At 39.8% G+C, this 13,464-nt stretch overlaps 1 protein-coding gene across 1 annotated transcript; it reads left to right on the top strand.

Moving 5' to 3' along the window:
- Positions 1 to 1,921: 1,921 nt before the first annotated feature.
- ARF6 (ADP ribosylation factor 6) lies at positions 1,922 to 5,917 on the top strand. The gene is made up of 2 exons (XM_021701450.2): positions 1,922 to 2,032; positions 2,133 to 5,917. Exon 2 carries the CDS (start codon positions 2,619 to 2,621, stop codon positions 3,144 to 3,146), a length of 528 nt encoding a protein of 175 aa, XP_021557125.1. The 5' UTR covers positions 1,922 to 2,032; positions 2,133 to 2,618; the 3' UTR covers positions 3,147 to 5,917.
- Positions 5,918 to 13,464: the final 7,547 nt, after the last annotated feature.

Raw genomic sequence — 13,464 nt, 5'->3', positions numbered from 1 at the left:
ACCTCTACTTGCCACATATAAAAAAATTCCTCCCTCAAATAAAATAAGTACTATGGTACTGTAACTGAGATTCCAAACAATTGTGTGAGGTAGCCAAGGAAATAGCATAATTAGGGGGTTAAGAGGATGAGTTGCAGACTTACGATTTAATCTCAGTTCTGTGACCCTCAAAAAACAACTTAAATTCTTTGTCTCTGAGTTTCCTCATATGTAAAATATTAATACTCAAAATTACTTCATATGATTGCTGTGAGGATTAAAAAATATATTTAAAGTATTTAGTACAGTGTTTGCCATAACAAACAGTAAATGGTGACTATTTTTTATTAGCAATATTATTCTTCATCTGATTTTATAGATAAGGAAAATGAAGTTTAGGAAAGTTGAGGCCTAAGGATTCACAGCTATAAAACAGGCAACACTTTGAACCCTAATCTTCTCCAAAATCCTTCTTTCAGTTTTACAACAGTGTGCATTAAGGCAGATGGAAAGTAAACTGGATCATTGTCCGAACATTACTAACTCTAGTAAGTTTATTTCAGCTGAAGCTTATAAAGTTATCACTTAACCTATGTACCATTATCAAATATTCTTATATTATGAAATAAGTATGTTATCATATGCTGTTATAGCATCTACATTAAAAAATAACAAACACTATTTCTTGTTTTTCCTCCCCTTGGTTCATTTATTTTAAGCTTCGCCTTACTTTAAGTCTAACTTGATCACTAACCATTTGCTACAAAAAGGTTTCCTAAAGTCTTCCACAAACATTTTTTATTTACCCTGAAACAGAGTACAGAGAGCAAGGTCAGCATTACACTTGGTTTACACATGAGATAACAAACTTAGCAAGGTTAAATGCCTAGATCCAGGCCACAAAAGTAGTTAGTCCGATTCTAAACCATATGATAAGATTATTATCGTATAGGCTTCTTTTTCTTTTTAAGATTTTATTTATTTATTTGAGAGAGAATGAGAGGGGAGAGGGTCAGAGGGAGAGGCAGACTCCCCACTGAGCGGGGAGGCCAATGTGGGACTCGATCCTGGAACTCCAGGATCATGACCTGAGCTGAAGGCAGTCGCTTAATCAACTGAGCCACCCAGGCGCCCTCGTCTAGGCTTCTTAAAGTTAAGAAAGGGTAGGTGAGAAGTTCCTGCTCATTACACTCAAGGGAAGTAATACTTAAATATGAAAAGTTATCACCTTACACAGCTGAAAAGGCGGCAAGGCACGGGAACTCTGGTTAACACTGTCATTTTTAAGTAACGTGGACTGTCCTGAAGAGATGTATAAAGATAGGGCTCAAACATTTAAAAGAAGAGTTTCACAGCAAACCCAAGCCCAGTAAAACGCTGCACTGCCTGCAGATTCCACACAAAACACGGGCCTCCCACGTGTCTTTCAGTAAATGCACAGAACACGAGGGATTAAGGAGGCCAAGGAGGGGCTGGGAGAGGTAGGAACAGCATGTTGGGCTTTCCCGGGTGACTGAGGACAGGCGAGGGCTGGGGCGGGATAAAGGGAACTAGCGGAGCACCTGGCTGGCACCGTCGTCTGAGAACAAGTCTGGAAGCAGCATGGGGGAGGCTTTCATCGTGGGAGCGCGCTTCCCGCCGGCCCCACCCTGTGGAGCTCCTCAGCGGATTTGCTCCTCCGGTTCCAGTGGGGGTGAAGGAGGTGAGCGCGCGGAAGAGGACTACAGAAAGTACGCGAGCGGGTAGTGTAGGGACAGGTGGGCGCGAGTCAAAGTCCGAGTTTTGCGAGTCTAGGGTCTGGCCGCAGCCGCGAGGCCTCCGAGCCGCCGTAGCCGCGCCCCTCGCGCGTGGCGCCCATGACGCTAGGCGCGCGGGCCGCGCTCCTTACAGAGGTCGCTCTCGTCGAACGGTCGGCCTTGCTGCGCCTGCGTGGTCGGGAGGGGAAGTGAGGCGGTTTCTTCGGCGCCTTTTCCGGCGGCGGCGGCGGCAGCGGCAGTGCTGGGAGGAGGAGGTGGAGGCCAGAGGGAGCCCGCGCTCAGGGCGGCGGCTGGAGGTAACCTCCTGGACTGAGCTGGAAAGGCGGGCCACTTCGGCCTCCGCTCCCCTCTGGTACTCCGCCAGTAACTCCCTTCTTCCTCTCTGTGTCTCTGCAGGCGGCGCACCGAGTTCCCGCGAGGATCAATGACCTGACTAGGCGCCGGAGCCGCGCTGACTCTAGGGTGGCCTGGGTCGGTGGTGAGCCCGGTGCTCGTGGAGCGGCGGGCGGGCCAGAGGGCCTCGGTCTCCCGCGGCGGAGTGAGGAGAAGGCGGAGGAGCGGGAACCGCGGCGGCGCTCGCGCGGCGCTTGCGGGGGGAAGGGCAGTTCCGGGCCGGGCCGCGCCTCAGCAGGGCGGCGGCTCTCCCGGCGCAGACTCAGGGCCCCGGCGGCAGCGGCGACTGGAGGAATCAAGTTGTGCGGCCGGTGATGCCCGAGTGAGTGGCTAGCCCGGGCCTCTGCCCCGAGGAGGCAACTCCCACGCAGGCCGCACGGGCGCCCTCGCGGCTGGGAGGCTTCGTTTCGGTTTCGCGGCGGCTGCGGCGTAGTTGGCTGAGGGGACCCGGGACACCTGAATGCCCCCGGCCCCGGCTCCTCCGACGCGATGGGGAAGGTGCTATCCAAGATCTTCGGGAACAAGGAAATGCGGATCCTCATGTTGGGCCTGGACGCGGCCGGCAAGACAACAATCCTGTACAAGTTGAAGCTGGGCCAGTCGGTGACCACCATTCCCACAGTGGGTTTCAACGTGGAGACGGTGACTTACAAAAACGTCAAGTTCAACGTATGGGATGTGGGCGGCCAGGACAAGATCCGGCCGCTCTGGCGGCATTACTACACCGGGACCCAGGGTCTGATCTTCGTAGTGGACTGCGCCGACCGCGACCGCATCGACGAGGCCCGCCAGGAGCTGCATCGCATTATCAATGACCGGGAGATGAGGGACGCCATAATCCTCATCTTCGCCAACAAACAGGACCTGCCTGATGCCATGAAACCCCACGAGATCCAGGAGAAACTGGGCCTGACCCGGATTCGGGACAGGAACTGGTATGTGCAGCCCTCCTGTGCCACCTCAGGGGATGGACTCTATGAGGGGCTCACATGGTTAACCTCTAACTACAAATCCTAATGAGCATTCTCCACCTATCCCCCCGGAAGGAGAGAAATCAAAAACCCATTCATAGGATTATCGCCACCATCACCTCTTTCAATTGCCACTTTCTCTTCTTCTGAATTTGAACTCTGGAGTTACTGTTCTGCGGTTGGGGAGGGGGGGGGTTAGGGGTTTCCTTTTTTTGTTTTTCTTTGTTTTTTTTCTTTTTTTTCCCCTTTTTTTCTTTTTGCTTTGCGTTAGGATGCTCTGATCTGACAGTTGACATGAACACAGTGCTAGATGCTCTTATTGACTTCCAGCAAATGGGATGGGGGAAATATAGCAGTTTTTGGTAAAGTCCTTTATAATAATGGTTTGATTTTTTTATTTCGAGAGAATCTTTTTTGCAATGTATGCTTTTTTCCTTTTTGCCCAGTTTCCTTATCACTTGCTGTAGATGGCTTATTTTGCATTCATGCAGACTATGTTGCAAGTCTGTTTCATCTAGTAAACTGAAAATTATTGCTTAATCAAACTGCCGTTTGTCTTTTATATTTAAGGCCCTTACCCCTCCCTAATGAGTTTTACTTTTAACTTAGGAAGTTCAAATGTGACCTTTTATATCTAAGACCGGTATAATAAACTTAGCCTACAGTGGCAAATAATGAGTAATATCATTGTAATATGTTCCAGTTGCACATCAGTATGTTAAACAGGTAATGTAAGAAGTTCTTTGAAATGTCAGCTATTAAGTTCTGAAACATACGTCATGCATGAGTAGGGATAAAACTCAAGTTCCTTATTACATAGCTAACTTACACTGCATAAAAAGATGAAAGTGTAACCCATCAACACAGATTTTTTTCACTGCAAAGTTGGCAACTTTGCTGTGCTTTCCCTCTTTTTTAACTTTAAAAGTAGACTCTTTCCAGAAAATGGAGCAATAATGGTGTATGCCACACACAGATGAGATATCTGTAGATATTTTAAGTGACTTTGGGGCAAAACTGGAATATATACTTTTACCACATTTCAAATGTCTAAGACCAATAATTTAAAAATTATTAGAATGTTTACTTTGTTCATTAATAAAGCATTTAACAATTCAAATTATATACACCTACCTACTTGGAAAAATACACATTCCTGTTTTCACATTAGAGCAACTGATTAAGCTGAAGATAGAAGTCTTTTTTGTAGATGAGTGATCCACATCTCCATTAATTAGAACACTGGAAAAGATGTTTTATAAAAAAGATATTTAATTCTGTTTGATTGTAGGATTAACTCACAAATAGTCAGATATTCTGTTGGTTCATTAATACACTATCTCCTTTAAGGAAGGAAATGTGATGAATGAATGATGTGTAGACTTGAGGAATGACAAAGGGGAAGTAGGATGAAGAAAAAGAACCTACAGATGACAATGAATGTAAACTTATTTTTCTTCAAGGGTAAGCAGTGTGCTCACTGGTGATATCCAGATCCTAGCAAGATTACTTCCTTAGCTTGTTGGGACTGGTAACTAGATTATTGAGACCACTATGATGATACTTTGAACCAAATGTTAATGCTTGGTACAGAATTGTGAGCAGCATCTGGTTCTCATATAGCCTTAAGGATTAATTTTAGAGATCCTCAAGGAATTAAACGTAGGGAATTTAAGAAATGTAGACTGCAAAGGCAGTATACAGGAAAAGGTAGAGTGGGTTTTATTCATGAGGGTGTCTGAAAACTAAAATGGAGCGGGATATCATGGTACATAGTTGGACAGTATTGGTCCTTCGTGCTTTGGCCATATTGTGTAATGGAGCTTTTACCAAAGATGTATGAGAAGCATAAGGCTATAAAAAGTTAACTATTGAAAGTAAAACTCTTGACACATTTTACTTAAAGCAGATGAGAGAAGGTGCTATGTTGTAGGCTCCTGATGGTGCAGAGGGATTTTTGAATTCAAAATGCAACTAAGGTATAAAGTTCTGTTTTGCTTTAGAAGGATCTCTAGAAATGAAGCTGACAGACACATCTGAGAACATTTTAGTTGCTTTTAAAATTCCCAAAGCTCCACCATAAATTTAATTCTTAGTGTTTTAAATGATTGCATTTTAAGGTACATAAACATGGGTTATACAAATATCGATGCTATAGTAACATCTTTAGACAAGCACAAAGGTATAAATGCCTAAACTGGAGGAAACTTGAAACCCTCATCTTAATTCCTAAATGTAGTATTTCTAACTTGTGACAGACAGATTGATAGGCAGCCATTTTTTTTGTGTTTTAAAATAACTGGGAGCATAGTTAAAATTTTATACATCAAGTGATTGCTATTGAATGTTGCAGGTGAGATGTGGTTATTTTTAGTTTATTTGAAATGTCTAATTGAAGGGGGAGGGGGGGAGCAAATATTTGAAATTTGGAAAACCCTAAACTTTTTGGTAAGGAATTGTAATTTTCATTTACATTTTCTTTAAGGATATAAAAGGTTGATAATTGATGTAGTTAAATTGAACCATAACCATTGGTGATCATGGGGCAGGTAATCGGAGCCTGCAGAAAAAGTTATTATCTAGGAATTTAAAAAATAAGATCCTGAAGTTTATGTTCAATTGCATCAATTTCTGTATTTATGTGAATTTATAAACTGCAGTAAGTTTTGAATGAGGTTAATCTTGTCTAATATAAGTAAATGAGTCTGTAGACTGTGATCTCCCCAAACTAAAAAGTACAGTACTTGGAATTGTGTTCTTTATGGTTGTAGTGTTGGTAAAGCACTAATATGCAGAAAATAAAGGAATTACACAGTGCAGTTTCTCACGTTATGTTACTCGTTTGGACTAGATTAAGTGGGACATGTGGTGTGTTGGGCCATGTTATTCTCCAGGGATATGTGGTATAAAGTGACTCGATTTGGGAGTCACCTAGCTTTTATAAGAACAAAAAAGAATCATTTTGGTTCTTATAATGCTGGGTGTACACGGTTTTGTATTGATTTAGCTCCACCAAACTTAATCTGATTTTGTGATAACTTAGGACACAAAAGCAGTTGAAAATAATTTTTGAGAATTAAGGTTCTAAGCAGTTTGTATTCTACCATTTTTCCAAAATCACAACCTTAACATTTTCAGGAGTAGAGAATGTGTCTCTAAGGAATTGGCCTACAGAGTTGTCTCAACCCTTGACAATTGACTTTTAGATTTTAAAGTTGTCTTCCAAAAGCCAGTTGCTTGTCTCATAAGAATGGCAGAATTGTAGCCATTTAGAAAGTAAAATAGTAGATGAAGAATAACTTGTTGGATAAAAGGGTTTTTTAAACACATTTCATTTTTTGTAAGCATTCTCCCTTGAATTAGCAATTTTTGTAACTTGATTTTAGAATGTCTTAGTGTGTTCTCTAGTATGATTTAACCCCCACATTAATGTTAATATACTTAGTACTGTGATTTACTAATGGCTATTAAGTATCAATTTATCAGTGATAGCAGCAGAAGATACTTTACTCTTTAGTGGGTTTTTATATTTTTCATATGTTTAGAAATACAGTAGCCATAAGCTGAATGGTGGTGGAGCTTCCTAAATTTCCAGTTAAATCCCCAGTACCTTGCCAAGTATATATCAGAGTGCAGTAAGGCAAATCTTGTCTCTTACAGGTAAAAATTGTGAAACCACATATAGCAATTAAAAAGAACTTTTAAGGGCGCCTGGGTGGCTCAGTCGTTGGGCGTCTGCCTTCGGCTCGGGTCGTGATCCCAGGGTCCTGGGATCGAGTCCCACATCGGGCTCCCTGCTCAGTGGGAGGCCTGCTTCTCCCTCTCCCACTCCCCCTGCTTGTGTTCCTGCTCTCGCTATGTCTCTCTCTGTTAAATAAATAAAATCTTTAAAAAAAAAAAAAAAAAACTTTTAAGTCTGACTAATCACTGAGCAGAATGTATTTGGAGTAGAACATTCAATAGAATCTAGCTTCTTGTTCTGTTTATATTGAATGGTAAAGACAAAGTAGGAAAGATTACAATACTAGGAAGTTTATAAAAAAGGGAATGGTGGGACATGGAGCCACAGAAGAAGAGGTAAAGTAACTTTTCCCTGATTTGCTAAACTTTAAAGTTGCCAAACTAGATGAGTGAGTTTAATGGGCAGGGAATACATACAAGTGAGATCAAAGAGGCAGAACAAGTCTGTAGAGAGGTTTAGGAATGGCAAATGTAATTTGTTATTAAATAAGCTAAAGTAATGGTAACCTTCCTGGGAATTAGTCTAAGAAAAACCGCTCTGTGGGACAGTAAGAAAATGCTGTAATTTTGAACCTTTTTTTTTTTCTCTTTAAAATGTCTTATGACTACTTGAAACAATTTTAAAAGGAAAGTATTTGTCAATCTTGTCCTTAAATACTTTTCCACTTGTTACATAATTTCATTTGGATATATATCTCCTCCATGGTATTTGTTTTATAACTGGAAGAATAGATTTATTTATTGAGAGCCTAAAGATATACCTGGCACTATTCTAGGTACAGGCGATCCATCTGGAAAAAAAAAAAAGGTCTGCCTTCATGGAATTTATGCTGGTGGGGATGGGGGTGCGGGGAATGACAAATATCAGATAATGAATAAAGATATGTTAGGTGATGTACTGTGTATTATATATTATGTTCTATATATAGGGGGACAGGTAGGAATGTCTTCAGAGGACTTACTGAGAAAGTGACATTTGAGCAAATAAAAAATATCAGTGGAATTGACAGAGTAACAAAATGATAATATGTACAGTGTAAAGCAGGGGTGGGGAAACTGGCCTAGGGCAAATCTGGCTATGACCTGTTTTTGTAGGGAATGGGCTAAGAATGGTTTTTACATTTTAAAAGACTATGAAAATACAAATGTGACGATGTGACAGAGTATTTAGCCTGGAAACCCTAAAATATTTCTATCTGGCCCTTTATGAAAAACTTTTGTTGACCTCAGATCTAAGGCCCAGATTTTAAAATCTTACCAAAATATATAGGAAATCCAACAATCCAAAGTAAAAGACCATGGTTAATGAATGAGTCTTATCAAAACTTTAGGAAACAGTGACTCATACAATTTACCACATTTGAACATTTAGTGATCCTTGAGACTTGTTATTGAGTAGTTTAACCTGGATTTTTCCCCCCCTAAATACGTTTAGATGTGTGAAATCACATCATGTGAAATCAGTAGTTTTTCAAGTTCAATTTTAACATTCTTTAAGATCTTATGAATCATTTCATTAAAATTATTTCCCTTATTTTTATGGTAGTTTTACTGGTTTTTGGATATAAGTTAAATGTGTTTCTCTGTTGAAGTGCCCTTTCCTCCAGATAACCTAGATAGTTTGGAATAGGTTCAGATAACATCATTGAACTGACTTTTATTCTGTTGGTATTACTGTAATCAAGTCCTGAGTCAAGCATTTTATATTATGAAACTATAAGAGGAAGTGTTTTGTTGACTTGGAAACTAATGTGTTGCATGATATTTGGTTTCTTGTACTGTTATTCCTCCAAGCAATATAAATGAGGAAATTCACACATGAATTATTTCTTGCACGGAGAGTTGTTCTATACTATTTGTATGGTAGAATGTGAGAATCTGTAAATATCCCCAAAGAGAAACTAAATAATAATTTAACAGGAATTATGGAAGTAAGTTTTATGGAGAACATTTACTAATGGGCTTTAAAAAATAAAAGCACTTGTAGTTCATAGAAAGATCTATGTGAAACTGGATATTTCTGACCATAAAAACTGTTTCCCATTATAGCCGAATAGACTGGCCTGAGAAGGTCATAGCATTGTGAGAGAGGAAAAAAACAAACAAGCAAAAAACAAATTTAAGGGAGCTAGAGCAGCAGGAGTTTATTCTAATTTGGCAAACCAAAGTGCTTTCTCTCCATATCTGTTTCTAAGACAGTTTTGTGAATAAGTCCTAGGTTGGAGCTATGTCTCCAGATACCAAATTGGTAAACATTCTAAGCCTAAGAGAATATAAGAGCATGTTTTCACTGTTTACCATGTGCCAGGCATTGTTCTCAGCATTTCATGCATATTAATTCTCTCCATCCTCACAAAAACTTGAGAGAAAAGGCCCCCATTTTATAGTTGAGAAAACCGACGCTTAGAGAAGTATATGTTAATAAGTAGCAGAGCCAGGGACGCCTGGGTGGCTCAGTTGGTTAAGCAACTGCCTTCAGCTCAGGTCATGATCCTGGAGTCCTGGGATCGAGTCCCGCATCGGGCTCCCGGCTTGGCAGGGAGTCTGCTTCTCCCTCTGACCCTCCCCCCTCTCATGCTCTCTCTCTCTCATTCTCTCTCTCAAATAAATAAATAAAAATATTTAAAAAAAAATAAGTAGCAGAGCCAGACTTTGGACGCGGGTAGTATGTACACACTATGAGTATGGGTAAGGTGAACTGGTGGCTAACCATGTACTTAATATTTTGTGTTTGTATTGCTTACAAAAGTTTGGTCAGTTTGAGTAACATCCCGTAATTTTCTCATTTGATCATCCCCCGATTTTGAGACCCTGTGTAATTTGAGCCTTCTGTATAATGCAGAACATGGTATTGGACTCTGTTTGAGAATTAGTTTTTTCTGTAAAAATCACATGTGACTACTTGTGAATTTTACAGATCATCATGAAAAAATAGGAAAAGTTAGTTTTCACCAAACTGATTATTTGCATGCTTATTTATAAGAAAAAAGTTTTAGAAAATTTAGAGTGTACAATTTATATTGTGTTTCTACTTGATAAATTCATAACTAGACATTTCAGGTATTGTTTAATATGTGAATTTCTTGCTTTTTAGATCCTATTATAGCTCACTTTTTGTAAGTGAGGTTTACTTAACACTATATCCTCCTGTCAGCAAGAACCTGGAGTCTAAGGTCAGGTAGAGTGCTTTAATCATGTACTTTGGTGTTTAAGCCAGGATGTAAGAGTAAAAGTTGATAATTTTGGCAAAATGCAAAAATGCCTTATTTAAAAATCCTATTTTTGTCAGTAATTTCTAAATGAAGTGGAAATATAGGCTAGGTAAGACATACACATGAAATGTTCAAAGTGAGTAATCAAGGGTTCCATCAAATACTAGACAGTGCAAAGAAGTATTACATTGTGAGCTGGAGTGGGCTAGAGAAGGCCAGTAGGAATTGAGTTGGACCCACAAATTCAGGGGAATTACAGTATTTATTGCATGCTCATTGTGTGCTAGGCACTGTTCTAAGTGCATTACTTGCATTATCTCACTTAAAATATGAGTAAAGGTGCATGGGTAGTAATCTACATATAGTATTTGGGAGGTAGAAAAAAAGATTTGTCTGACTGGGGTTGCCAGATTTAGCAAATAAAAATACAGGGTGCCATGGGTGAAGGAGAGTGAGATGTACAGGCTTCCAGTTATGGAATGACTAAATCATGGGGATGAAAAGTGCAGTGTAGGGAATATAGTTAATGATATTATAATAGTGTTGTATGGTGACAGATGGTAGCCACACTTATGGTGAGCATAGTATAACATATGAAGTTGTCAAATCACTATATTGTACACCTAAAACTAATATAACATTCAATAAAAAAAAATAACATGGTACCCAGTGAAATTTCAATTTCACAAACAATTTTTAGTACATCTCATGCAATATCCTAAAATTATATATAAAAAATTATTGTTGGAGTGCCTGGATCACTCAGTTAGACGTCTGCTTTCAGCTCAGGTAGTGATCCTAGGGTCCTGGGATCTAGCCCCCTGTCAGGCTCCCTGCTCAGCAGGGAGTCCGCTTCTCCCTCTCCCTCTGCTGCTCCCCCTGCTTGTGCTCTCTCTGTCAAAATAAATAAAATCTTTAAAAAATTATTGTTTATCTGAAATTGGAATTTAACTGAGTAGCCTATATCTTATCTGCAATCCTATGTTTGACTTGAGTGTTTGGTTGGGGAGATATGGTTCAAAATAAAAGTTGAAAATGAGGTTTTTAGAAGGCCTCGGGAGCTAGACCAAGTAGTTTGGATATTTGTGTGTGTGTGATGGGAACCACTGAATTTTTTAAATATTCATATAGCAGGAGAGAGTCACGAAGTTTAGAAATATTAATCTCGTAGTTTTGTATAGAATCATGGATTAGGGTCATGGATAGATAGAGGCTAGAAGTCCTTTCAAGAGACTTTATAATTCAGGTGAGAAAATAAAGACAAAGTATAGCATAGAGAAAATGAAAAACAAGTGAGATAAAATAAATTGGACATACATTACTTGTGGAAGGAAAAAGATTTTGAGAGGTGTCTGGGTGGCTCAGTCGGTTGGGCTTCCAACTCTTGATTTCAGCTCAGGTCATGATCTCAGGGTCGTGAGATTGAGCCCCACATCGGGCTTCACACTGAGGGTACAGCCTGCTTGGGATTCTCTCTCTCTCCCTCAGCCCCTCCCCCCTGAAGAAAAAAAAGAGTTAAGGATTTTGATCCTGAATTCTTATGTAAAAGATAATCACATCATTGATAGAAAGAAACCAGGATATACAGCAGATTTGAATAGAGACACTTTGATAATTGGATAAAGTACCCCATTTGTAATCTTGAAAAGAGATTGAATCTATTAGGCATACTTTATTTTATAACTCTTCTGTCTTAGAGCATTTTTGTCCAATATAAATGTAATGCAAGCCACCAATGTAATTTTAAATGCTTTAGGAGTCACATTTTAAACAGTAAAAAGAAACTTTTTTTAAGATTTATTTATTTTATTTATTAGAGAGAGCATGAGAGGGGGGAAGGGCAGAGGGAGAAGCAGACTCCCCGCCGAGCAGGGAGCCCGACACGGGACTCGATTCCGGGACTCCAGGATCATGACCTGAGCCGAAGGCAGTTGCTTAACCAACTGAGCCACCCGGGCGCCCCAGGTAAAATCAATTTTAATAATGTTTTATTTAACCCAATATATCATATATTTTATCTCAATGTCACCAGTATAAAATAATTATTAATAAGATACATTCCTTAATTCATGCAAAATCTTCAAGATCCAAGTGTACATTTTATTCTCAAAGCACATCCCAATTCAGACTAGCCACATTCCAGTGCTCAATAGCTGTATATGGCTGGTGGCTAACATACTGAACAGTTCATTCTTAGAGGATGGTTATTTCTAATACCATGCCTAAAATTTCAAAAAACTGCACTAGAGGGTTTTGATCTAGTTAAGTCATTGCAATATGATGAAACTCTTAGACCAGGGGTGCCCAAACTATGGTCCATGAGCCAAATCTGGCCCACTGCCAGTTTTTGTAAATAAAGTTTTATTGGAACATACCATGGTCATTTATTTGTATATTGTCTATGGCTGCTTTTTCACAGCAGCACCTGAGTTGAGTAGTTATGACAGAGACCATATGGCCCACAAATCATAGAACATTTATGATCTGGCCCTTTATAGAAATTTGCCAACACCTTTCTGGGTCCCAAACTAAAGTTTCAGGGATGAAACACATACTTTATACGTTTAAATGAGTTTTCAGAAATAGTATTGAAATAGTTAAAAGGTAATGTATATATTGATCCATTTATTCACCAAGAATTTATATACTGGGTTCTAGGCACTGTAGTTGGCCCCATACACAGGAATAAATAAATGTCCTAAATCTTCAAGAAGGTCACAGTCTAGTTGAAAATAGAGATGTATACACAGATAATTACAAAGATGGCCTATAACAGATGGTGCATTGAGTGCACACCAGTGAGATACCTTCCTCCAGCTGGGGAATGGGAGGTAGTCAGAGGAATGGAAGGCTTTAGAAGAAGAGGTCCATCTGAGGTGAAATTTTTTTATCTTTTTAATTTTATTTTATTTTAAGATTTATTTATTTATTTTAGAGAGAGTGCATGAGCAGGGGAAGGGGCAGAGGGAGAGGGAGAGAATCCTCAAGCAGATTCCTGGCTGAGCACGGAGCCTGACACCAGGCTCGATCCTAGGACCCTGAGATCATGACCTGAGCTGAAATCAAGAGTCTGTCACTCAGCTGACTGAGCCACCCAGGTGCCCCTAAGGTGAATTTTAAAGGATGAATAAGAACTATTCAGAGAAGAGGTGGATGACATTTTAGGCAGCAGAACAGTTAGTTACAAGCAAGTCAGAAGGGGTTAGCATAGCACCATAAGGATTTGACAGCTAGCTTATTATGCCTGGAGCATATGTGGACTGGTGTGAGATAAAGATGGAAAGATGGTCAGGGGCTGGATCATGAAGTGCCTTTGTTTTTTAAAGGAACTTTGGATTTTATAATTTAGGTACTTGGAGAAACTTATGGTATTTTTTTTTAAATCTATTTTATTATTTTATTTTTTTTTTT

This window comes from Neomonachus schauinslandi, chromosome 9 (assembly GCF_002201575.2).
Source record: "Neomonachus schauinslandi chromosome 9, ASM220157v2, whole genome shotgun sequence".
NCBI lineage: Eukaryota > Metazoa > Chordata > Mammalia > Carnivora > Phocidae > Neomonachus > Neomonachus schauinslandi.
Note: the sequence above shows the minus strand (reverse complement) of the source record. Positions and strands in the feature narration are given on the sequence as shown.

Excerpts from the sequence above, each read along its gene's own strand:
- ARF6 (XM_021701450.2), top strand. The coding sequence starts at position 2,619 with ATGGGGAAGGTGCTATCCAAGATCTTCGGGAACAAGGAAATGCGGATC.